General features: G+C 41.9%; 1 protein-coding gene across 5 annotated transcripts in view; it reads right to left on the bottom strand.

Annotated features, from left to right (window-relative positions):
- LOC306797396 (uncharacterized protein) overlaps nucleotides 1-26,667 on the bottom strand; it is a 252,933-nt gene that overhangs the window by 2,642 nt on the left and 223,624 nt on the right. For 3 of the 5 annotated variants that reach the window (XM_079296739.1, XM_079296740.1, XM_079296742.1), the window contains 8 exons: nucleotides 14,337-14,447; nucleotides 13,075-13,206; nucleotides 9,690-9,800; nucleotides 7,170-7,248; nucleotides 6,786-7,014; nucleotides 4,821-6,624; nucleotides 4,557-4,730; nucleotides 3,837-4,010 (listed from right to left, as the gene is read on the bottom strand). In XM_079296739.1, the coding sequence (XP_079152865.1) occupies nucleotides 3,837-4,010; nucleotides 4,557-4,730; nucleotides 4,821-6,624; nucleotides 6,786-7,014; nucleotides 7,170-7,248; nucleotides 9,690-9,800; nucleotides 13,075-13,206; nucleotides 14,337-14,447 (2,814 nt within the window). Of the gene's footprint in view, nucleotides 1-3,836; nucleotides 4,011-4,556; nucleotides 4,731-4,820; nucleotides 6,625-6,785; nucleotides 7,015-7,169; nucleotides 7,249-9,689; nucleotides 9,801-13,074; nucleotides 13,207-14,336; nucleotides 14,448-16,604; nucleotides 16,728-16,832; nucleotides 16,949-25,270; nucleotides 25,320-26,667 lie in introns of those variants that run through there. The other 2 variants (XM_079296744.1, XM_079296741.1) reach the window with 2 other exon arrangements.

Raw genomic sequence — 26,667 nt, 5'->3', positions numbered from 1 at the left:
AAGACGTCATGTTTCACTCTCAACTGTTGACGTCTTGAAATGGCCTTGAACTCACCACGCAGCGCCCCTAACATGGATGAGACCTGTGGAGATGTTCAACTGATGGAGTGGCTTCTTTCAGGGTGTGCAGGTGGGTGAGAGTGTTCCCTGCATCTGTCATGAAGGCCTTCACCAGGCTGTGCATGGCATGTGCAGAGAGGCCCTCGCCTTGCAGTTTGGTATTCAGATCATTCATTAGTGCCGTCACACCAACGGCAAATGAAAGATCTGTCATCCAGTTTACACCAGAGAGCTCTGGGATGTTCTTGCCTTCTCACAAAGCTCCTGAATCTCTGCTCTCAGGTCCTGAACTCTGAACTCTGGTCAGCACTTTGCCCAGGCTGAGCCACTGACCGCTGTGTTAGCCTGTCACTGTGTTCAGTCTCATGCTGCTCCAAGAGTGCAACAAGCTGTCTGTGGTTCAATGCTCGTGCCCCGATGACGTTAACTGTTTCAGTTACAGCATCAACAGCGTGCTTCAGTTTGAGCACTGACTCACACAACACATGTTGATGTGTCATGCAATGCAAACATACTGTCAAGAAGAGTTGAGCCCACAGAGCTGCCTCGAAAACATGCATACACGATCAGGGGAAGGTCAGGATATAAAAAGCATATAATCAGAAATCAATAGTTAAAGTGTAATCTAAAGATAAAGTGTATGATCGTTACATAACAAATGTTTAATACATAGAGTGATTTAACAAATGTAGACCTGATAATAATAATAAGTGTATCTGAGTATAGTGCAGTCTGAGTGTAGAAAGTACGGAGAAAGAGGAAGTAAGCAGGGTGTTGGCTTCAAGGGATGGGGAAATAATGATGGTTGAGAAGAAAAGACACAAAGCACAATAATGATGAAGGATGAGATCAATAATAATCATTTTATAAGCAAATGTGTACTAACCAAACCGATTTAACAAATGTAAAAACTGATTAACAAATGTTCTGTGTGACCGGAGCTGCGATGTAAGAAAAGTGTTTTGTCAGGATGAGTTGGCAAAAAGAGAAAGGGGAAGTGCAACAGATGTTGAACACCCAGACAGGGAAGTTGGGGTGATTTCCTCATGCACACACACACAAAAGTTAGGTCATTTTCGAAGCACAGGCACCAGATCAATGATGTCATGTTAATCACGGGCTGAGGGAGGACGTGTTGAGGAAGAGGGGGGAGAGACGCGAGAGGCAGCCCAAAAGTGTTATGAAAGAAGTAACTTGCAAACAGCAAGACGGGAATTCACGATGGGACGCCGACCGAGCCATCCATGGAGAAACACTGGACCTCGTTCGACAGCCGCGTCCGAGGACTTCGTCTCTGTTCACGGAAAGAAGACCACCGTTCGTGGACAACAAGAATTAAAGACGGAGGTTTTCCTCTCCCCACTGCTCGACTCTTATCATCTGGACAACGGAGAAGACGCAGCAGCCCGAGAAAGACTTTGTACTGAGTTTTGAGGACTGTTGAACGGACTCCGCTGCAGAGCAGGAGGGCCGAGGGTCCGGCCAGACCTTCGCTCCTAACAACTCCAAAAGAACCTTTTCATCGCACCATTGAACATCCAGCTCCAACCGAGCCGTCTCGGCGACTAAAACTAATGAGTATAATCAGAGAAGAAAATTAACTTAACGAATCGAGTGCAGTAACATTTTATGTGAGCTGTAGCTTTAACCCTTGCAAACTAACTAAAATATAACCTGCAATAAATATCTAATCTGCATTTAAAGTAAATTTCTCAAGTGCATTCATTTGCTCAAGTAGTAAAAAGTTCCTCGTGGCAGTAAAAAGTTAAAGCCATTGTATGTCTAACAACTGAGTTCTGTAAGGTTATCCTAGAGACCGAATCCACTTAACAACCCCTTACGGTTTTAGCAAGAATTAATCCTAGCCGTTAAAACCTAACCTGGCATTTACCAAGAGCACGGATCCATAAGAGGGAAGCTGCCATAACCGACGCGACTGGTAGGAGCGCCCGGGGTCAGGGTGGCCCCTCGACCGAGTGCACTCAGACCGGAGGAAGCAGGGTAGACGTCGGGAGTAACGGCAGTTAGAAGAGCCAGGCGAGTTCCCTCGCAAGAACACCAGCTCGACAATCTTTTAATAGAGAGCTGAGTCAGTAAGTAGCCCCGTATCGGGCCAGAAGTACCCCAGGATCTAACAATACCAAGTTCAGTTCCGGGTTGATTTCAGTCACGTCATCTTGCATCCGCTTCAAAAGTCGACATTTCTCCCGTCAGATCTGGACAACCGTTGGTTGAGACACATGCCAGTTTGTCCCATTTCAGTCCCAGCTTGTGGAAGCATGCATTACCTCCGTGCACACGTCACTCCGCCGTCGTCCCTTTCATTGACTGCATTGCTGCAGCTCCTCTGTAATCACCAAGTCTTTCCTTATCCCACGTACAAAGATGAGTCACTTGCTGTGTCGGACATCGCAGCTCTGGTCCAGAGCCAAGGAGAAAAGTTGGAAATGGTCTGCTCTTCTTTGCAGCTGGAGCTCCAGATTCCCCTCCATGTCCTCGATCCTCCTCGTTACAGTGCGCCTGAGAGCTGCACATTCTCCAATGCCTCTTTTTTCTGGGGGCCTCGTAGTGCAGCAGAGTCCACCAAACACTCTTTGATGAACTCCCCATCAGAGAATGGCTGACTGGTTTTAGTGTGACATCACAAAGCCGGTCTTGGCGGCTGCATCCCTGGATGTGTGAAGCTCGGTAAAAAGGCCTCGTTGCTGTTGCAGCTTAGCTAGCAAAGCCTCAGACGTCCTGTCCGCTCTGCATCCGTCAGTGTTTCCTGTTTCTTCTCGTAATGACGATTCACATTGTAATCCTTCAACACTGACTTGTTCTCCACAAACTAAGCACACGGCTTTACCTTTGACTTCAGTGAAGAAACACTTTAAAGTCCATGTTTTGATGAAACTCTACTCTCTGTGTCAGTCTTTCTGTTTTAACACAGGCTGACATTGTTGAGGGCTAACAGCTGACTCACATCTCCCTAAACTCAGTTCACCAACACATTGCAGTGACGCTGCTGCTCACATACGTTCAGAACATACGTACATTGAGCAGAAAAAACACAACAAGTCGCCTTCAAAATAAAAGCCATGCAGCTCTATTCTGTGCATGAGGTACACTTATTTACCTTTTATTCCTAATTTCCCAATGACCTCTGCAAAAGGAAAAACTGTTTGTTTCATGCTCTCTGCATAGTTCTCTGGAGGAGGACAGCGCCCGCTGTGACATGAAACATCCATACGGGGCAAAGAGCACAGAAGAAGCATTTGCAGGTCATATATGGCCTCGGCAGAGAACCGGGCCTGTTCTTGTAATGCAGAGAACATAGCAGGCATTGCACAGTGCACACGTATGACTGTCCTCCACTTTCAGCCCCTCCCTTCTCTGCTCCTTTTCTCTGTCTCTGAGGTATAAATAAACATGTACGGAGATGATTCTTGGGGCATTCCTCACAAGACTCTGCAATACGTGTCTGTGAGATTTGCTCTCTGCTTGCCTGCAGGCAAATACATTAACATGGCAACTTTGTTCATTCATCAGACTCTGTATTATTTGATATTGACTCACAAACATATACTTTCTTCTCCCGACTAGTCTTAGGAATTTCCCAATGACCTCCCGCGGGCCGTACAATGCCCAGTCTGCTCTAGAAGCTAACGTTCAGTTAAAGGTCCTTTGACACATTCCTCCGCAGGTCTGCAGTTCATCATCTGATGTAAATCTGATTTAAATAGTCAAATAGTATGATAGTAATATAACAGTTGAATGGGTGAGTTAATCCTGACCTGAGAGTCTCCAGTTCACAGTGTGGACTCTCCAGTCCAGCAGACAGCAGCTTCACTCCTGAATCCTGCAGGTCGTTGTTACTCAGGTCCAGGTCTCTCAGACTAGAGGACTGGGAGCTGAGGACTGAGGACAGAGCTTCACAGCTTCTCTCTGAGAGGTTGCAGTGTGTCAGACTGAAGGAAACAATGACATCCATGTTAAAATGTTTGCTAAGCAGATGCATTTTTCAACCTGATTCCTATTTCTTTCCATGTTATCGTGTCTTGAGTGACTAACGGGGACAGCAGTTCCTGAACTTGGTCAAGTACTGAGAGAGAACACGAGGAAGTAAAACGTTGTTCTGACCTTTCTCATTCCATTTCATGTTTCATGTGACTTGTTGCCAAAGTAGGAGAGAGGAGTGCCATTGGACACCGCTTTAGTCAGAGTTAGTTGTGTTGGCGTACAGAAAGTGAAGCTGAATATGTCCGTTACTTATAACAACAATCTGAGCCTGTCTGTGGCAACAACAAGCTCTATTCATGGACGTACGTTGACGAGTTGCCCCGAGCGATGACATTGCAGACCGTTTAGCGGCTGCCGTCTGCAGCGTCCTCCCTCAATACTGCACCAACTTGTCCCCATTAGTCACTTAGACACAAGGACAAAGGTCCAAGTTACCCTCTAAAGTTAAGAGAGGTGTCTCAAATCATTTGAGACAAAGCGTAACGTGATCTGACCTGAGAGTCTCCAGTTCACAGTGTGGACTCTCCAGAACAGCAGACAGCAGCTTCACTCCTGAATCCTGCAGGTCGTTGTTACTCAGGTCCAGGTCTCTCAGACTAGAGGACTGGGAGCTGAGGACTGAGGACAGAGCTTCACAGCTTCTCTCTGAGAGGTTACAGCCACTCAGTCTGAAGAAGCAACAGAAAACAAGTAATACGTTATTTATATCGTCTCTCCTGTTGAAATATAGTCTTCATTGATTGTTAAAGTCTACCTACAGAGCTTTGTTGGAGGCTTTGACCACTGGCAGCAGCCTCAGAAGAGCCTCCTCTGAAGCAAAGTATTTCTTCAGGTCAAACACATCCAGATCTTCTTCTGATGACAGTAAGATGAAGACCAGAGCTGACCACTGAGCAGGAGACAGATTATCTGTGGAGAGACGTCCTGACCTCAGGTACTGTTGGATCTGCTCCACTAGAGAACCATCATTCAGTTCATTCAGACAGTGGAACAGATTGATGCTTTTCTCTGGAGACTCATTCTCACTGATCTTCTTCTTGATGTACTGGACTGTTTCCTGATTGGTCTGTGAGCTACTTCCTGTCTGTGTCAGCAGACCTCGTAGGAGACTCTGATTGGTCTCCAGAGAAAGACCCAGGAGGAAGCGCAGGAACAAGTCCAGGTGTCCATTTGGACTCTGCAAGGCCTTGTCCACAGCACTCTGGTAGAAACGTGTTGGTTCAGGTTTGTCTCTAGAGACTTTAGACCTCCGGGAGGTTGTTGGTTCTTCTGACAGCAGATTGACTCCAGAGTTGATGAAGGTCAGATGGACATGAAGAGCAGCCAGAAACTCCTGAACACTCAGATGGACGAAGCAGAAGACCTTGTCCTGGTACAGTCCTCTCTCCTCTCTAAAGACCTGTGTGAACACTCCTGAGTACACTGAGGCTGCTCTGATGTCGATGCCACACTCTGTCAGGTCGGATTCATAGAAGATCAGGTTCCCTTTCTGCAGCTGATCAAAAGCCAGTTTTCCCAGAGACTCGGTCATCTTCCTGCTCTCTGGACTCCAGTGTGGATCCGTCTCAGCTCCTCCATCATACTTGACCTTCTTCAGTTTGGACTGAACCACCAGGAAGTGGATGTACATCTCAGTCAGGGTCTTGGGCAGCTCTCCTCCCTCTCTGGTCTTCAACACCTCCTCCAGAACTGTAGCAGTGATCCAGCAGAAGACTGGGATGTGGCACATGATGTGGAGGCTTCGTGAGGTCTTGATGTGGGAGATGATCCTGCTGGCCTGCTCCTCATCTCTGAACCTCTTCTTGAAGTACTCCTCCTTCTGTGGGTCAGTGAACCCTCTGACCTCTGTCACCATGCCAACACACTCAGGAGGGATCTGATTGGCTGCTGCAGGTCGTGTGGTGATCCAGAGGCGAGCAGAGGGAAGCAGTTTCCCCCTGAAGAGGTTTGTCAGCAGCACATCCACTGAGGTGGACTCTGTAACATCAGTCAGGACCTCATTGTTGGTGAAGTCCAGAGGAAGTCGACACTCATCCAGACCGTCAAAGATGAACAGAACCAGGAACTCTTCAAACCTGCAGATTCCTGCTGCTTTGGTTTCACTGAAGAAGTGATGGACAAGTTGCACCAAGCTGAACTGTTTCTCTTTCAGCACATTCAGCTCTCTGAAGGTGAATGGAAATGTGAACAGTATGTCCTGGTGGTCTTTGCCTTCAGCCCAGTCCAGAGTGAACTTCTGTGTTAGGACTGTTTTCCCAATGCCAGCCACTCCCTTTGTCATCACTGTTCTGATTGGTTCCTCTCCTCCAGGTGAGGCTTTAAAGAGGTCTTCTTGTCTGATGGTTGTTTCTGGTCTGTGTGGTTTCCTGGATGCTGTTTCAATCTGTCTGACCTCATGTTGATCATTGACCCCTGCAGTCCCTCCCTCTGTGATGTAGAGCTCTGTGTACATCTCATTCAGAAGGGTTGGGTTTCCTGCTTTAGCGATCCCCTCAAACACACACTGGAACTTCTTCTTCAGGTTAGATTTGAGTTCACGCTGACAAACTGGAGCAAGAAGTCCTGAATGAACACAACAAAGAAGATCAATGAGTCAAAGAACAGACTTCAACATGTCATTTCCTCACAGAATGAGTCTATGAATACATGTTGGTCCATCTCTTGAGACGTTAGTAAACGTCACATTTATCCAGCATGTTGAATCTTTAGAGAAATCCTCTTACTGCTCTGCAGACAGTCAGCCAGCTCCTCCTGCTTCATTCTCCTCAGGAAGTTTATTGTGATCTTCACAAACGCCTCTCTGCTGCTCCTCCTCTGCTCTTCATCCTCACCGTCCAGCACCTCCTCATCCTCCCTCTGACTCTCTAAGCATTCTGGGTAATCTGAACTCAGTCCCTTCTGGATCTTCTTCAGCTCGTTCTTCACAAAAGTGACGATGTTCTCCTCCAGCAGCTGGAACAGAACATTCTATGAATGACACAAACTAAAAGCATGGAAGCAAACATCAGATCCATGTTGGACAGACTGACGATCCACTGGTCTACAGAGTGCAGCACGGAGATGATTGTGAACACAAGAGATGTAACAGCAGTTGTACATGTACAGACCATGAATATGGAGTCCAGGTGTGTTTGATGCTGCTGGGCAGACGGACCTCTGGGAACCTCTGAGCTCTGCTGGTCCTCTCTGTGGAGGAATCATGAACAATCATCTCACACTGTGTCTGTCCACACAGAGACCAACACAAGGACGGCTCCTCCAGACCAGGGGTGTCAAACATACGGCCCACCACGTCATTTTATGTGGCCCGCGAATCTGCCAGCAAAAATGAAAAGTTAGATGTGAAAATAAAAGTATCCCCATGGTCGAAATGATGAGATAGAAAGTCGAAGTGATGAGACAGCATGTTGTCTGTGTGCCGACATTAAAACGATCACAACAGGTGGACAGGAGATGCAACAACCCATAAAGAGGATTCCAACGAGTGATGGTGTCTTTCTCAACATGCGTACTTCTCTGTACTTGTGAACTCGTGGACTTGTGAAACGTCATCAGTCTCAGCCCAAGTACTGTTCCAATTCAAAGTCCACATCCAGCCAAGCACGGTCCTAATGCCCGGATGTGGCTCCGCCCATTTTACCGGGGATGCATCGGAGGTGACTTGTCTGTACTTGGGACAGCCAAATATCCCAGAATGCATTTTGCACCAGCAACAGGAAACAATGGCGGAGGAGAAATCACACAAGTGGAAGTTGAAACTTCTAAATAATACTGTTGTTAAGTCACAGAAAGTCATTTTAGGATGTTTTGAGGGAAGAAGTTAGTTGTTTAACCTCTTTCACGCCCCCTATTTGTAGGCTTCTGCTCGAAAACAGCATAGCCATCCTAAAGAGACCACAGTTCTGTACTACAAGGTCTATTTTAATACTTTGTGAGGCTATAATCAGATCACAACACTGGTGATATATTTATTCATACATGTATATGTATATATATGTAAATAATAATATATCATTTTTGATTTCAAATGAAAACGAAAACAGCAGGGTTGTCATATTTAGTTTGATTGTGAAAATACTTTACAGAACAAAACGGATGAAAGTCATGAGACCAGCTGAGGTGATGATGTCATCAAGTAAGCTGCTGTTCCAATTGTCTGTCGAGCTGCAACAACGAATCGATAAAATCGATTCATAAAAGAGTTGGCAACGAATTTCATGATCGATTCGTTGTGTCGCGCGATTCTTACGCCACTCAATAAGTCGCGGAGATGTTTGAGTGTAAAACAGAAGTTGAGTTGAGCCGTTCAACCGGCTCAACTCATTTACAACCGGCCCTTTGAGGACCGTGATGCTGATGTGGCCCCAGAGTGAAGATGAGTTTGACCCCCCTGCTCCACACAGTGAAGTCTTGATCGTGCTGCTGATCCCACTGTCCCGGCTGCATTTCTTTGCAGTTCCGTGTGTAAAAACACCTTCAAACACTGCACCAAACCAGGGTTAGAAAGACACAACAGACCAAACCCTGTTTTAAAGAAAGCAACTCTTCCGATGTAAAGAATTATAGGCCAATGCGTACCTCAACCAGAACAAGCTTCTTGACCCACACCAGTCTGGTTTCATTCAGGCTACTCAACCGAGACCGCCCTCCTTGCCGTCACAGAGGAACCCCACATTGCTGGATCAGCCTTCCCACTCCCCTCGGCCGTCCTCCTGCTGGACCTTTCAGCGTTGTTGACACAGTGAACCACCAGAAAGTTCTAGCGGTGCCTCTTCGTCCCTTTATCTACCCAGCTAGTGTTCTCATGCTGTTATTTAGTTCCACACCACCAGGGAGGTTTGGAACCAGAGCCTCGGACTCATAAAGGTCCCGGTACCCAAGAAGAGGAACGACTCCAGACTGTATGTAAGAAGTGGACGTCGTCATGGTGACGTCTCTCATTGGTTTGTGGACTGATGTTTTGAGCCTCAAGTTTGGCTATTTCACCGTCGCCAACTTATTGTTTTTTGCAACCAGTGAACAGGAAGTGACCATATCTGGACGTAGTCGTCATGACGTAGAGACGCCGTACACGTCTCTGGTAGAGACCTGTCAATCAGCGTGTAGCCCCGCCCTAAAGCATCCCCTGCTTTATGGTCTGTGTGACTCTAAATGGACCATAATGTACTAAATGAACATCATGCTGTATTGAAGAAGACTTGAAACTAGAGATTGAGACATAAACTCATGTTTACAATGTTTACTGAGGTAATAAATCAAGAGAGAAGTAGAGTCATTTTCTATAGACTTCTGTACAACCAGAGGAGTCGCCCCCTGGTGGACACTAGAGAGAATGCAGGTGTGAACCTGGTGTTTCTTGACATTTCCTCCGGGGTAAACGCTACATGGCTGCCCGATCCAAAGCTGTGGCTAACTTCGAGGCTAGCACCCTTCACTTTAAAGAGCAGCAGGTGACAAACGAGCCAGTTTGAAGGAGCCGACAACTTCGTTTAGCGCCTCAGAAAACGACGTAATCACAAAATAGTTTTAGACGCTTTAGTTTCTGTTTCCAATCGGTCAAGAGAATGAAAGCAGTGAGAATAGAGGTGTTTATGAACGCTCCACTGGTTCCCTGGATCATTCATTACCTGGACATTTGGCGAGTGTTTCTGAAAGACAGCGGCGGATCCATGGACCTGTCACTCCTCATGGACACACAGCTGGGTTCAGGTTGATCAGAGTCCGGTCTCTTGCGCTTCCTGTTAGACAGAGAGAACAAAAAGGAAATTCACTTTTTAATCTTCAGCTACAGAAGCTGCTGGAAGACAAGAAACTATCAACAAGAGAATGAAAGTAGTCCATGAATATGAGATATGAGATTACAGATAATTAAAATCCCCAAACTGTCGGTCACATCAATACACAATACACAATACCACAAGATCATGCCAAATGTGGACATGCTCTTCAGCCAGCTGCAGAAGAGGAACATCGACCCTGTCTTCAGTGAAGGACTTGTCCAGAGGTTCACAGACAGCATTCAAAAAATCAGATCAATAACGATATTTACTACGAGCTGATAAAGCTTTTGTTGTTGGAAAGATGAGTTGCTCACGTCCAACAGTCTGTAAAAGCCGAAATGGGCCGAGTCATCAAAGTGAATGATTATGATAGAAAGCATCACAATGATATTTGTTTCAATATTTTAAAGGAAAAAGATCAGATTTCTAGGAAAATGCAGGTCGTTATTAAACACAATTTGTAATAACAGGCTTATTCAGGTGTCCACCAAGTCCGTTTGTAGAAGAGGCCGAGTTGTTTTTGAAGATGTCAAGTTAGAAACTGGAACTTTATTTGTTGGAACAGGGCGTCCATGTCCTCTGTGTGGGGACAGTGGATCTGACCAGCAGGACGCTGGGACATGGGGAACAACAGAGGCTGGCTACAGAGGTTGTTGTGTTGTAGTTGTCAATATTAATACTTTATACACTCGCACACATACATGTACTATGTGGGTGTGTATGCACAGCACATGCTAACTACAGGAAGTAGTCAAATATTCAACAACATACTCGACCGTCTCCTGAAAAGGGAGGACAAGCTGCTAACTGACCGTCTGATACATTTTGATGATGTCGTTATAATTTCCCATCATCTGAAGTTGTTTGTCAGACTTTACACATTGTTTTTTTAATACTTGACTTTATCACAGAAGCATGTGTTCAATCAGAATCACTTTCATCAAAATAGCTTCATTGCAAATTGAAGTTGATTTCTCTTTGACAGGTATGCGACACCATCCTGATGCAAGCCAAGGAGCGGTTCTCCTTCAGCCAGCACCTCGTCAGCACAACACTGCTGCATGGAGCGTTGTTCCCACAACACAGTGTGACGTTCCCTGAGTCGCTGCTTGAAACCACAGTGGAGGCTTACCCCATGTTGGACCAGGCCAAGCTCAAAACAGAGCTGTCCCTCATCTATGAGAAGAGTGAGTGCAAGGCCTGCAGTGGTGCAGTGCCTATGTACCAGTTCTTCATGGAGAACAACCTTCACAGAGTGTCACTCTGCTCAGGATCCTCATCACCACACCGTGACCACAGCTGAACCCGAGAGGTGTTTCTCCACTGTGAAGAGGATCAAGACCTTCCTGAGGAGCACCATGACACAGGATGGCCTGAATGCTCTGGCTGTGCTCTCCATGGAGAAGGAACTTGTCAGGGACATGCCTGACTTCAGTGAGAAGGTCATTGAGAGGTTTGCCACTCAGAAGAGCAAAGTTCCTTTTCAAATAACTTCATCATCATGAAAACATGCAGGTTTCCTCCCCGCACTGATGGGTGTTTCTCCAACAAACAAGGTTCATCGGGGCATCTTCAAATATACTTCTTCTATCAGACTATATATGATATTTACATTTTATTAGAATATATTCATGATATTTATGTTGTATATTTATGATTATATGGTATTTACATTTTATTATAATATATTCATGATATTTATATTGTATATTTATGATTATATATTTATATTTTATTATAATATATTCATGATATTTATATTGTATATTTATGATTATATGGTATTTATATTTTATTAGAATATGTTCATGATATTTATGTTGTATATTTATGATTATATGATATTTACATTTTATTAGAATATGTTCATGATATTTATATTGTATATTTATGATTATATGGTATTTATATTTTATTATGATATATTCATGATATTTATATTGTATATTTATGATTATATATTTATATTTTATTATAATATATTCATGATATTTATATTGTATATTTATGATTATATGGTATTTATATTTTATTAGAATATGTTCATGATATTTATGTTGTATATTTATGATATATGGTATTTATATTTTATTATAATATATTCATATTTATATTGTATATTTATGATTATATGGTATTTATATTTGATTACAATATATTCATGATATTTATATTGTATAGTTATGATTATATGATATTTACATTTTATTATAATATATTCATGATATTTATATTGTATATTTATGATTATATGGTATTTATATTTTATTATAATATGTTCATGATATTTATGTTGTATATTTATGATTATATGGTATTTATATTTTATTATAATATGTTCATGATATTTATATTGTATATTTATGATTATATATTTATATTTTATTATAATATATTCATGATATTTATATTGTATATTTATGATTATATGGTATTTATATTTTATTAGAATATGTTCATGATATTTATGTTGTATATTTATGATTATATGGTATTTATATTTTATTATAATATATTCATGATATTTATATTGTATATTTATGATTATATGGTATTTATATTTTATTATAATATATTCATGATATTTATATTGTATATTTATGATTATATGATATTTACATTTTATTATAATATATTCATGATATTTATATTGTATATTTATGATTATATGGTATTTATATTTTATTATAATATATTCATATTTATATTGTATATTTATGATTATATGGTATTTATATTTTATTATAATATATTCATGATATTTATATTGTATATTTATGATTATATGGTATTTATATTTTATTATAATATATTCATGATATTTATGTTGTATATTTATGATTATATGATATTTACATTTTATTATAATATATTCATATTTATATTGTATATTTATGATTATATGGTATTTATATATCATATTATACTGAATATTATTATTATATGAGATATATATATTAATACACTGAATTGTATGAATAAGATGTCCTTATTATGTCAGTGTTGGAATAAATGATAACAATGTAACTACAAAGTACGAATGCGTTTGTGAAATTTTATTTATTTTTTGCATTGAATTATACTATTTGCTGAAATTGATTGGATGGCCCGACCCAACAAACAATCCACCAGCCGCCACTGGCTGAACCTCTTCTCCAGTGCTTTGAACCCCATTCAGCCTCTGCTGCCCTGCAGCCGAACCCTCCGCTGGTTGTCCTGGATGATGACTTACCCGCGCTTTTGTGAAGGCTTCTTACTTCCGAAGGACATTCTTTTGAAATTCAGCGGCGGATCCATGGACCCGTCACTCTTCATGGACACACAGCTGGGTTCAGGTTGATCAGAGTCCAGTTCCATGAGGTTCCTGTTAGAGAGGAAGACCACCAGAGAAGGAGATCCACTTATTAAATCTTCAGCTCCAGAAGCTGCTGAAGACTAGAAGCTATCAACAAGAAGATAAAAGTCTGAAGCTCTTGTTGGGGTCTGACATGGTGTGCTACAAAGACTTGGGCCTACAGGCCTGCAGGGCCTGCAGAGCAGTCAAAAGCCTGATTTGAGTTTCAGATTGACACCAACCCCGGTCACGTTCAATCACACCTGGGTGTGACTTTTCATCCAGGCTCAACGCTGGGATCTAATTGGACGAGGGCCCCAGGACTTCCTGTGGTGCAACTCTGTCCCTGAAACCATCAAACTCTGCTTCACCCTCAGCTCTCGGCCATTCCACGCAGTTCACTTCACTTGCGAGGAGGCACAGAAACATAGCGCTGCTGTTTGTAAAAAGAACATCCGAGGTCACGGTCTTAAATTCACTGGACGACAATGGACTCTGTTCTTGGATCCTGAAGAAGAGAAGTGGACAACTTACCTGCAGAAAGAAGAAAACACATCCTTCAGAGAAAGAGAAGAACAAATTCTCTTTCCAATCAAGTGCTTACAAGGAAGCAGAATACGCTTCCTCTCTGAGAAAACCCTCTCCGCCAACACACAGGTTCATCCACACAGCTTGGAGCTGATCAGCTTGAGTCGAACCAAGAAGCTCAGAAGGACCACGTCCACCATGAAGAAGTCATCTCACAGTAAGAGGCTGAGCTTAGTGTCTGGGCTGAGTGAGGTCATTGTGTTCTGTGATCTAGTTGGTGTTTTGTTTAAGTTACTCTGTTGTTATAACTGTGACTTCATCATTGAAGAAGAAGTGGAGAGCAGGGTCGTCCTTCAGTCAGAGGATCGGCGGTTCGATCCCCGGCTCCGCTCGTCCATGTCGATGTGTCCTTGAGCACTTAGCCCGTCATCAGAGTGTGAATGATGACAAGTAGTGTGAAAGTGCTTTGAGCGGTCGGAAAGACGAGGAAAGAGCGATACAAGTACAGTCCATTCACTCACACACACACACACACACACACACACACACACACACACACACACACAAATATAAATCAGCTGAGAATAGAGGCGTTCATGAACGCTCCACTGGTTCCATGGATCATTCATTACCTGGACGTTTGGCGAGTGTTTCTGAAATACAGCGGCGGCTCCATGGACCTGTCACTCTTCATGGACACACAGCTGGGTTCAGGTTGATCAGAGTCCAGTTCCATGAGGTTCCTGTCAGACAGAGAGGAAGACCACCAGAGAAGGAGATCCACTTATTAAATCTTCAGCTCCAGAAGCTGCTGAAGACTAGAAGCTATCAACAAGAAGATAAAAGTCTGAAGCTCTTCACACTGAAAGATTTCTGTTCTATTATTCATCGTCTTTCTGGGAGAACGAGTGTCACGATATTAAAGTTCTAGCGGTGCCTCTTCGTCCCTTTATCTACCCAGCTAGTGTTCTCATGCTATTATTTAGTTCCACACCACCAGGGAGGTTTGGAACCAGAGCCTCGGACTCATAAAGGTCCCGGTACCCAAGAAGAGGAAGGACTCCAGACTGTATGTAAGAAGTGGACGTAGTCATGGTGACGTCTCTCATTGGTTTGTGGACTGATGTTTTGAAGCCTCAAGTTTGGCTATTTCACTGTTGCCAACTTGTTGTTTTTTGCAACCAGTGAACAGGAAGTGACCATATCTGGACGTAGTCGTCGTGACGTAGAGACGCCGTACACGTCTCTGGTAGAGACCTGTCAATCAGCGTGTAGCCCCGCCCTAAAGCATCCCCTGCTTTATGGTCTGTGTGACTCTAAATGGACCATAATGTACTAAATGAACATCATGCTGCATTGAAGAAGACTTGAAACTAGAGATTGAGACATAAACTCATGTTTACAATGTTTACTGAGGGAATAAATCAAGAGAGAAGTAGAGTCATTTTCTATAGACTTCTATACAACCAGAGGAGTCGCCCCCTGGTGGTCACTAGAGAGAATGCAGGTGTGAACCTGGTGTTTCTTGACATTTCCTCCGGGGTAAACGCTACATGGCTGCCCGATTCAAAGCTGTGGCTAACTTCGAGGCTAGCACCCTTCACTTTAAAGAGCAGCAGGTGACAAACGAGCCAGTTTGAACTACAACTTAGTTTAGCGCAGGCGCCTCCTACATCCGCATTCAGCGGAGGACAGGATGTAAGCAGTGACATTTCACTCTTCACTTCAACTTTTGCTCCCTTGCATCAGCTTTGGACCACACACTCCAACAGGTTTCCTATTGGAGTGTGGTTTCACCCCTCGATACACTTCTCTGAAGGGTTCCTTTGGTTGGAAGTATCGAACATTTCAACACAACACCGTGAAGGGTTCCTTTAGTTGGAAGTATCGAACATTTCAACATAACACCGTGAAGGGTTCCTTTGGTTGGAAGTATCGAACATTTCAACATAACACCGTGAAGGGTTCCTTTGGTTGGAAGTATCGAACATTTCAACATAACACCGTGAAGGGTTCCTTTGGTTGGAAGTATCGAACATTTCAACATAATACCGTGAAGGGTTCCTTTGGTTGGAAGTATCGAACATTTCAACATAACACCGTGAAGGGTTCCTTTGGTTGGAAGTATCGAACATTTCAACATAACACCGTGAAGGGTTCCTTTGGTTGGAAGTATCGAACATTTCAACATAACACCGTGAAGGGTTCCTTTGGTTGGAAGTATCGAACATTTCAACATAACACCGTGAAGGGTTCCTTTGGTTGGAAGTATCGAACATTTCAACACAACACCGTGAAGGGTTCCTTTGGTTGGAAGTATCGAACATTTCAACATAACACCGTGAAGGGTTCCTTTGGTTGGAAGTATCGAACATTTCAACACAACACCGTGAAGGGTTCCTTTGCTCGGTATTCTAAAACGACTCTCGAGAGGTATTTTGCCTCCGGTAGGAGTCTAAACTATCCATTTCTTTCCATTGTATTTCACACAAAACCATTCTGCCTTCAACTGTATTCATCTTTGTATCATAACCTGAATCTTACTTTCATAAAATAAAACCAACAACCTCTGCAATACCAGGTTGGAAATCCGTGTCTGTCATCCCACTGCTTCACATAACGGAGAACATAGGATGCTCACGCGGGTTATTCAGAGTTACGTTTTATGCAGAAATCCATCTGTCGTAAAGTAATCTTGAAGCTGGAGCTTCCCCAGGCAGCATAGAATGTAAGTAAAAAATATACTTTCAAACACTGGACTGTACGACCACTAAGCCGACCCAGGGAGCTCGTGGCTGGTAATACAGCACAGCAGGTCGCATCCCGCTACAGGTCGAGAGAATAAAAGCAGCGTTTTTAAGATAAATCAGGTGAGCATAGAGGCGTTTATAATTCATTACCTGGACGTTTGGCCACTCTTTCTGAAAGACAGCGGCGGATTCATGGACCTGTCACTCTTCATGGACACACAGCTGGGTTCAGGTTGATCAGAGTCCAGTTCAGGGTCCGGTTCCCTGAGGTCCCTGTTAGACAGAGAGGAAGACCACCAGAGAAGCTTCAGTGTGCAGTTTCTGCTTTAAGAAGGTTTGTTCTTTCACATGTTTTGTGACGAACTGATGATGACTTACGTTACAAATGGCTCCTCCATGGACCCGTTGCTCCTTAAGGACCCGCAGCTGGGTTCAGGTTCAGGTCCAGGTCCAGGTTTAGTTGGACCAGGTCCTTCCATGGCGAATGGGAACTCCTAATAGATCATTCAACAGATTTTTAACAGAGTATTTGTCAAAATGTAAACAAATATCGACTAAAACAATGGGTCAGAAGTAGGAAGTTGTCTTGCTGTTTCCAGATTTTCACAATAAGAGAGAGAGCTTTGTTTTGAAGTGTTGTGAGTCGTCACGCTCTGAAAACCAGTTTAACCAGTTGAACCAGTTTAACCAGTTACAATGTTCCATCAACAGCAGACACACTGGAGGAGTTTATTCAAGCACAGTAACAAGTACAATGTTGAGGTACTTATACTCCATTTGAGTATTTTGTAGTGTTAACTGTACTACATCACAGAGGTACATGTAGTACTTTATACTGCACTACACCTCAGAGGTACATGTACTTTATACTGTACTACATCACAGAGGTACATGTAGTACTTTATACTGTACTACATCTCAGAGGTACATGTTGTACTTTATACTGTACTACATCTCAGAGGTACATGTTGTACTTTATACTGTACTACATCTCAGAGGTACATGTAGTACTTTATACTGTACTACATCTCAGAGGTACATGTGGTACTTTATACTGTACTACATCTCAGAGGTACATGTAGTACTTTATACTGTACTACATCTCAGAGGTACATGTTGTACTTTATACTGTATTACACCTCAGAGGTACATGTTGTACTTTATACTGTATTACACCTCAGAGGTACATGTTGTACTTTATACTGTACTACATCTCAGAGGTACATGTACTTTATACTGTACTACATCTCAGAGGTACATGTTGTACTTTATACTGTACTACATCTCAGAGGTACATGTAGTACTTTATACTGTACTACATCTCAGAGGTACATGTGGTACTTTATACTGTACTACATCTCAGAGGTACATGTTGTACTTTATACTGTATTACACCTCAGAGGTACATGTTGTACTTTATACTGTACTACATCTCAGAGGTACATGTACTTTATACTGTACTACATCTCAGAGGTACATGTAGTACTTTATACTGTATTACACCTCAGAGGTACATGTTGTACTTTATACTGTACTACATCTCAGAGGTTCATGTTGTACTTTATACTGTACGACACCTCAGAGGTACATGTACTTTATACTGTACTACATCTCAGAGGTACATCTAGTACTTTATACTGTACTACACCTCAGAGGTACATGTAGTACTTTATACTGTACTACACCTCAGAGGTACATGTTGTACTTTATACTGTACTACATCTCAGAGGTACATCTAGTACTTTATACTGTACTACACCTCAGAGGTACATGTTGTACTTTATACTGTACTACACCTCAGAGGTACATGTAGTACTTTATACTGTACTACATCTCAGAGGTACATGTACTTTATACTGTACTACATCTCAGAGGTACATGTAGTACTTTATACTGTACTACATCTCAGAGGTACATGTACTTTATACTGTACTACACCTCAGAGGTACATGTACTTTATACTGTACTACATCTCAGAGGTACATGTACTTTATACTGTACTACATCTCAGAGGTACATGTACTTTATACTGTACGACACCTCAGAGGTACATGTACTTTATACTGTACTACATCTCAGAGGTACATCTAGTACTTTATACTGTACTACACCTCAGAGGTACATGTAGTACTTTATACTGTACTACACCTCAGAGGTACATGTTGTACTTTATACTGTACTACATCTCAGAGGTACATCTAGTACTTTATACTGTACTACACCTCAGAGGTACATGTTGTACTTTATACTGTACTACACCTCAGAGGTACATGTAGTACTTTATACTGTACTACATCTCAGAGGTACATGTACTTTATACTGTACTACATCTCAGAGGTACATGTACTTTATACTGTAATACACCTCAGAGGTACATGTTGTACTTTATACTGTACTACATCTCAGAGGTACATGTTGTACTTTATACTGTACTACACCTCAGAGGTACATGTTGTACTTTATACTGTACTACACCTCAGAGGTACATGTTGTACTTTATACTGTACTACACCTCAGAGGTACATGTTGTACTTTATACTGTACTACACCTCAGAGGTACATGTAGTACTTTATACTGTACTACATCTCAGAGGTACATATTGTACTTTATACTGTACTACACCTCAGAGGTACATGTAGTACTTTATACTGTACTACATCTCAGAGGTACATCTAGTACTTTATACTGTACGACACCTCAGAGGTACATGTTGTACTTTATACTGTACTACACCTCAGAGGTACATGTAGTACTTTATACTGTACTACACCTCAGAGGTACATGTTGTACTTTATACTGTACGACACCTCAGAGGTACATGTTGTACTTTATACTGTACTACACCTCAGAGGTACATGTTGTACTTTATACTGTACTACACCTCAGAGGTACATGTAGTACTTTATACTGTACTACACCTCAGAGGTACATGTTGTACTTTATACTGTACTACACCTCAGAGGCACATGTTGTACTTTATACTGTACTACATCTCAGAGGTACATGTAGTACTTTATACTGTACTACACCTCAGAGGTACATGTAGTACTTTATACTGTACTACACCTCAGAGGTACATGTAGTACTTTATACTGTACTACACCTCAGAGGTTCATGTTGTACTTTATACTGTACTACACCTCAGAGGTACATGTACTTTATACTGTAATACACCTCAGAGGTACATGTTGTACTTTATACTGTACTACATCTCAGAGGTACATGTTGTACTTTATACTGTACTACACCTCAGAGGTACATGTTGTACTTTATACTGTACTACACCTCAGAGGTACATGTTGTACTTTATACTGTACTACACCTCAGAGGTACATGTAGTACTTTATACTGTACTACATCTCAGAGGTACATATTGTACTTTATACTGTACTACACCTCAGAGGTACATGTACTTTATACTGTACTACACCTCAGAGGTACATGTAGTACTTTATACTGTACTACACCTCAGAGGTACATGTTGTACTTTATACTGTACGACACCTCAGAGGTACATGTAGTACTTTATACTGTACTACACCTCAGAGGTACATGTTGTACTTTATACTGTACTACACCTCAGAGGTACATGTAGTACTTTATACTGTACTACACCTCAGAGGTACATGTTGTACTTTATACTGTACTACACCTCAGAGGTACATGTTGTACTTTATACTGTACTACATCTCAGAGGTACATGTAGTACTTTATACTGTACTACACCTCAGAGGTACATGTAGTACTTTATACTGTACTACACCTCAGAGGTACATGTAGTACTTTATACTGTACTACACCTCAGAGGTTCATGTTGTACTTTATACTGTACTACATCTCAGAGGTACATCTAGTACTTTATACTGTACTACATCTCAGAGGTACATGTACTTTATACTGTACTACACCTCAGAGGTACATGTTGTACTTTATACTGTACTACATCTCAGAGGTACATCTAGTACTTTATACTGTACTACATCTCAGAGGTACATGTACTTTATACTGTACTACACCTCAGAGGTTCATGTTGTACTTTATACTGTACTACATCTCAGAGGTACATCTAGTACTTTATACTGTACTACATCTCAGAGGTACATGTACTTTATACTGTACTACACCTCAGAGGTACATCTAGTACTTTATACTGTATTACACCTCAGAGGTACATGTTGTACTTTATACTGTACTACATCTCAGAGGTACATGTACTTTATACTGTACTACATCTCAGAGGTACATGTAGTACTTTATACTGTACTACATCTCAGAGGTACATCTAGTACTTTATACTGTACTACATCTCAGAGGTACATGTACTTTATACTGTACTACACCTCAGAGGTTCATGTTGTACTTTATACTGTACTACATCTCAGAGGTACATCTAGTACTTTATACTGTACTACATCTCAGAGGTACATGTACTTTATACTGTACTACACCTCAGAGGTACATCTAGTACTTTATACTGTATTACACCTCAGAGGTACATGTTGTACTTTATACTGTACTACATCTCAGAGGTACATGTACTTTATACTGTACTACATCTCAGAGGTACATGTAGTACTTTATACTGTATTACACCTCAGAGGTACATGTTGTACTTTATACTGTACTACATCTCAGAGGTTCATGTTGTACTTTATACTGTACGACACCTCAGAGGTTCATGTTGTACTTTATACTGTACTACATCTCAGAGGTACATCTAGTACTTTATACTGTACTACATCTCAGAGGTACATGTACTTTATACTGTACTACACCTCAGAGGTACATCTAGTACTTTATACTGTATTACACCTCAGAGGTACATGTTGTACTTTATACTGTACTACATCTCAGAGGTACATGTACTTTATACTGTACTACATCTCAGAGGTACATCTAGTACTTTATACTGTACTACACCTCAGAGGTTCATGTTGTACTTTATACTGTACTACATCTCAGAGGTACATCTAGTACTTTATACTGTACTACATCTCAGAGGTACATGTACTTTATACTGTACTACACCTCAGAGGTACATCTAGTACTTTATACTGTATTACACCTCAGAGGTACATGTTGTACTTTATACTGTACTACATCTCAGAGGTACATGTACTTTATACTGTACTACATCTCAGAGGTACATGTAGTACTTTATACTGTATTACACCTCAGAGGTACATGTTGTACTTTATACTGTACTACATCTCAGAGGTTCATGTTGTACTTTATACTGTACGACACCTCAGAGGTACATGTACTTTATACTGTACTACATCTCAGAGGTACATCTAGTACTTTATACTGTACTACACCTCAGAGGTACATGTAGTACTTTATACTGTACTACACCTCAGAGGTACATGTTGTACTTTATACTGTACTACATCTCAGAGGTACATGTTGTACTTTATACTGTACTACATCTCAGAGGTACATGTTGTACTTTATCCTGTATTACACCTCAGAGGTACATGTTGTACTTTATACTGTACTACACCTCAGAGGTACATGTTGTACTTTATACTGTACTACACCTCAGAGGTACATATAGTACTTTATACTGTACTACACCTCAGAGGTACATGTTGTACTTTATACTGTACTACACCTCAGAGGTACATGTTGTACTTTATACTGTACTACATCTCAGAGGTACATGTACTTTATACTGTACTACATCTCAGAGGTACATGTTGTACTTTATACTGTACTACATCTCAGAGGTACATGTAGTACTTTATACTGTACTACATCTCAGAGGTACATGTGATACTTTATACTGTACTACATCTCAGAGGTACATGTTGTACTTTATACTGTATTACACCTCAGAGGTACATGTTGTACTTTATACTGTACTACATCTCAGAGGTACATGTACTTTATACTGTACTACATCTCAGAGGTACATGTAGTACTTTATACTGTATTACACCTCAGAGGTACATGTTGTACTTTATACTGTACTACATCTCAGAGGTTCATGTTGTACTTTATACTGTACGACACCTCAGAGGTACATGTACTTTATACTGTACTACATCTCAGAGGTACATCTAGTACTTTATACTGTACTACACCTCAGAGGTACATGTAGTACTTTATACTGTACTACACCTCAGAGGTACATGTTGTACTTTATACTGTACTACATCTCAGAGGTACATCTAGTACTTTATACTGTACTACACCTCAGAGGTACATGTTGTACTTTATACTGTACTACACCTCAGAGGTACATGTAGTACTTTATACTGTACTACATCTCAGAGGTACATGTACTTTATACTGTACTACATCTCAGAGGTACATGTAGTACTTTATACTGTACTACATCTCAGAGGTACATGTACTTTATACTGTACTACACCTCAGAGGTACATGTACTTTATACTGTAATACACCTCAGAGGTACATGTTGTACTTTATACTGTACTACATCTCAGAGGTACATGTTGTACTTTATACTGTACTACATCTCAGAGGTACATATTGTACTTTATACTGTGCTACACCTCAGCGCCACCTAGAGGGCCGAGAAAAACTTTCAGTTTTGCACCTGTGGGCCGCGGGACCGCATAGGTTATCAATTGAAGACACCAGAGATATCACTGTTATCCATGAGACGCTCAGTTACAATACAGCTTCCCACCACCTGGTGGCGGTAATGCGCCAGTCAGTTGTTTAACAAGCTGCAATAAGCAGAAGAAGACACTCAGCTAGCCGCTCGCCTGTAGCGAAAGTTATGGATAAGTTATTAAAAAGAAAAAATGAAGACGACAGTGGTGCCATACCCCCCAAAAGTCTAAATGTGTGCGCAAGTACAACCCTGACTTTCTTAAGTACGGCTTTGTGAACGGAGGCAACGAGGCAGAGCCGAGTGCTCAGTGTGTGGAATGTGAGCTAATGCTATCAAACGAAGCTCTGAAGCCTTCAGAAATAAAGAGACACGTAGCGACGAAACATCCAACGCTCGTGGGAACGTCTGTTGGGCTTCTTGTTGTGTATGCAGGTTTACATACACATGATAATAAATGTATTTGTGATCATCACATTGTATCATCTCATTTATTTAACAAGGGTTTTGCCTGTTCAACACCGGCATCCTCGATCCCCTCCCCTTCCGTTCCTACGGCTTGTTTGCGCAAATACGTCACAAAACATGTCCGTGTTTGGTATCCCAGCATGCCCAAAATCCTCATCTTTGCAAAGAAATCATCGATTTTCTTTCATTTCTTATGGTTTCTCCACAAAAGGAGCCCACACACACACTGTCCAAAGTCGCCATAACCGCTGCAAGTCGTATCTTGCAGCATTTCGACGGAAAAAGACACATTACAGACCCGACAACGTGCTAACGGATGTTACCATGGAGCTACTGCCTTCAGAAAACGCTGGTACTTATAGTACAAACCTTATCCTCCTCTTCCATAAGCCGTCAACCAACGTTTGCGTAACTGAGCTATTCTCATTCTCGATCGTGCGCTCGGTCGCAGCCATTAAGCACAGCAAGTCCGCTACTCACACACCATGTCTTCCACCTTATATACATAGTTTTTGCAATTTGCAAAGGCTAATAATAAAAGGAAAATAATATAAAATCACAATGTAAAGGGAGAAACACCTTTAGTGTGTCAGAATATCACGTGGTTACCATGTGTCCATTTGGGTCTCCAAATGTCCTTTTAGAGCTCCGCCTGGATCTCTTCATGAAGAAACTCTGTAGAATGGTCATACTTTGTCCAATCTTCTTCAAATTTGAGGCAGTTGTTCACTGATAGTGTAGTTACAGCCCTATACTGTCCTTTACCTGTACAGATACAGCCACCGGCAGTTATTTATACTGAAAGATACTTTTTTATTTTATGCGGACAAAAATCTTAAATTTGTACTGACTCCAAAGGCCCACTGCTCTGTTTCTGTATGACCTGCAGGTTGTCTGACACGTTTGATGCATATAGTCAGAGTGGGCCCCGGGACACTTTGTACTTGAAAAGTTGGGCCCCGAGGTCAAAAAGGTTAAGAACCCCTGCTTTATACTGTACCACGTGTATCTGACAGCTTTAACTACTTTAGTCAGATTAATATAAAATTAAATCTATAATAAATTATGACGTATTATTATAGGATATAATACACGTATATATACACTCATTAAATGTGTTTTTTGTATTTTACTGTGTAATCTGTGTTCACTACTAACATGTAGTTTACTTTTGTTCCAGCAGATGGCACCACGTGACTGTTTTTTGCAGCACGAGGGACTTTCCCAGTGTTTGTTCTGACACGTGGTGCGATGACGTAATGCGGGCCAACGGATCTTCCTCATTTAGTGACGCAGTTATTTTACAGGTTAAAATAAAAACACTTATTTTTATTATTTTATTGCTGCGTTCGAAAAATAAATCCGATAAATTCAAACACTTTTGTTTAATTTATTTTTATTTCAATACATATTTAATTGGTACATAACAAATCTATATTTTAATTGTATTTATGATGCCTTCACGGTTGTAACGTTAAAGTAAGTTCAGATCTCGTTCTGGTAAACTCTCTTCAACATCAACACAAATAAAGATAAATGAACCGTTTTTAGTCCGCTTCTTTCATTAACTTTATATATTATATTATTATCTTTGGTGTGACGTTCAGAGAATGACGGAGCGACTCTCGGTAACAACGTCTTCATGTTCAAACCAGCGCACAATAACTCTCTTAATACTCTCATGTTCACACACAACTGTGACTACAGTAAAGACGGCTCACACCAGTCTACCAGGTACTTCATTTAATGTACTTTATACTTTACCTTCAGAAGGAGTACACACGGAGGACTCGACGTTCAGAGGAAGTTACAGGAAGATAAAGTTTAACCAGGAAACTCCAAGAAGAGGCGAGGCTGTTAAAGAGACATACACCCAGTACTGCTGCGAGTACTACCGCAGGATTTATACAGTAATACAGTCTGTTTTATACTGTGAACACAGAGATATGAGGGTCCAGACCAGCAGCGAGACCAGGACCAGGTCCGAGACCAGGACCAGCAGCGAGACCAAGACCGGCAGCGAGACCAGGACCAGATGAGAGACCAAGACCAGCAGCGAGACCAAGACCAGCAGCGAGACCAAGACCAGCAGCGAGACCACTAATCCAGAAAGAAAAGAGTCAGAAGTCCACACAGAGAACTACTAGTACTTCTACTTCAGTGAGGTAGTACGTAGTGGTACTGTCACTGGTCGTGGAGTATTTTCACAGTGTGTTTGTACTTTTCCTGAAGTAATGTTTCAGTGCAGTACATTTAGTTGTAGTAGAGTTTTGTAACAGAGTTATGTTGTACCTGGGCCTTCACTGCTGTCCTGCAGCTGAAACACAGCTACGTTATTATTTGTTTCCTGTCAAAATGAAGCTCAACACCTAAAAATACACGAACTGCAGAGAATACGCAGAGAGTGACCTGTGAGAGTGACCTGAGATTGACCTGTGAGAGTGACCTGTGAGAGTGACCTGTGAGAGTGACCTGTGAGACTGACCTGTGAGTGACCTGAGACTGACCTGTGAGTGACCTGTGAGACTGACCTGTGAGAGTGACCTGTGAGACTGACCTGTGAGACTGACCTGTGAGAGTGACCTGTGAGAGTGACCTGTGAGAGTGACCTGTGAGACTGACCTGTGAGAGTGACCTGTGAGAGTGACCTGTGAGAGTGACCTGTGAGTGACCTGTGAGACTGACCTGTGAGAGTGACCTGTGAGACTGACCTGTGAGACTGACCTGTGAGAGTGACCTGTGAGAGTGACCTGTGAGACTGACCTGTGAGAGTGACCTGTGAGAGTGACCTGTGAGTGACCTGTGAGAGTGACCTGTGAGAGTGACCTGTGAGAGTGACCTGTGAGAGTGACCTGTGAGAGTGACCTGTGAGAGTGACCTGTGAGAGTGACCTGTGAGACTGACCTGTGAGAGTGACCTGTGAGAGTGACCTGTGAGAGTGACCTGTGAGTGACCTGTGAGACTGACCTGTGAGAGTGACCTGTGAGACTGACCTGTGAGACTGACCTGTGAGAGTGACCTGTGAGCCTGACCTGTGAGAGTGACCTGTGAGCCTGACCTGTGAGAGTGACCTGTGAGTGACCTGTGAGACTGACCTGTGAGAGTGACCTGTGAGACTGACCTGTGAGACTGACCTGTGAGAGTGACCTGTGAGAGTGACC

This window comes from Melanostigma gelatinosum, assembly GCF_949748355.1.
Source record: "Melanostigma gelatinosum genome assembly, chromosome: 24".
Classification (NCBI taxonomy): Eukaryota; Metazoa; Chordata; class Actinopteri; order Perciformes; family Zoarcidae; genus Melanostigma; species Melanostigma gelatinosum.
The sequence above is the reverse complement of the archived record's forward strand: the minus strand, read 5'-3'. Positions and strand labels throughout refer to the sequence as shown.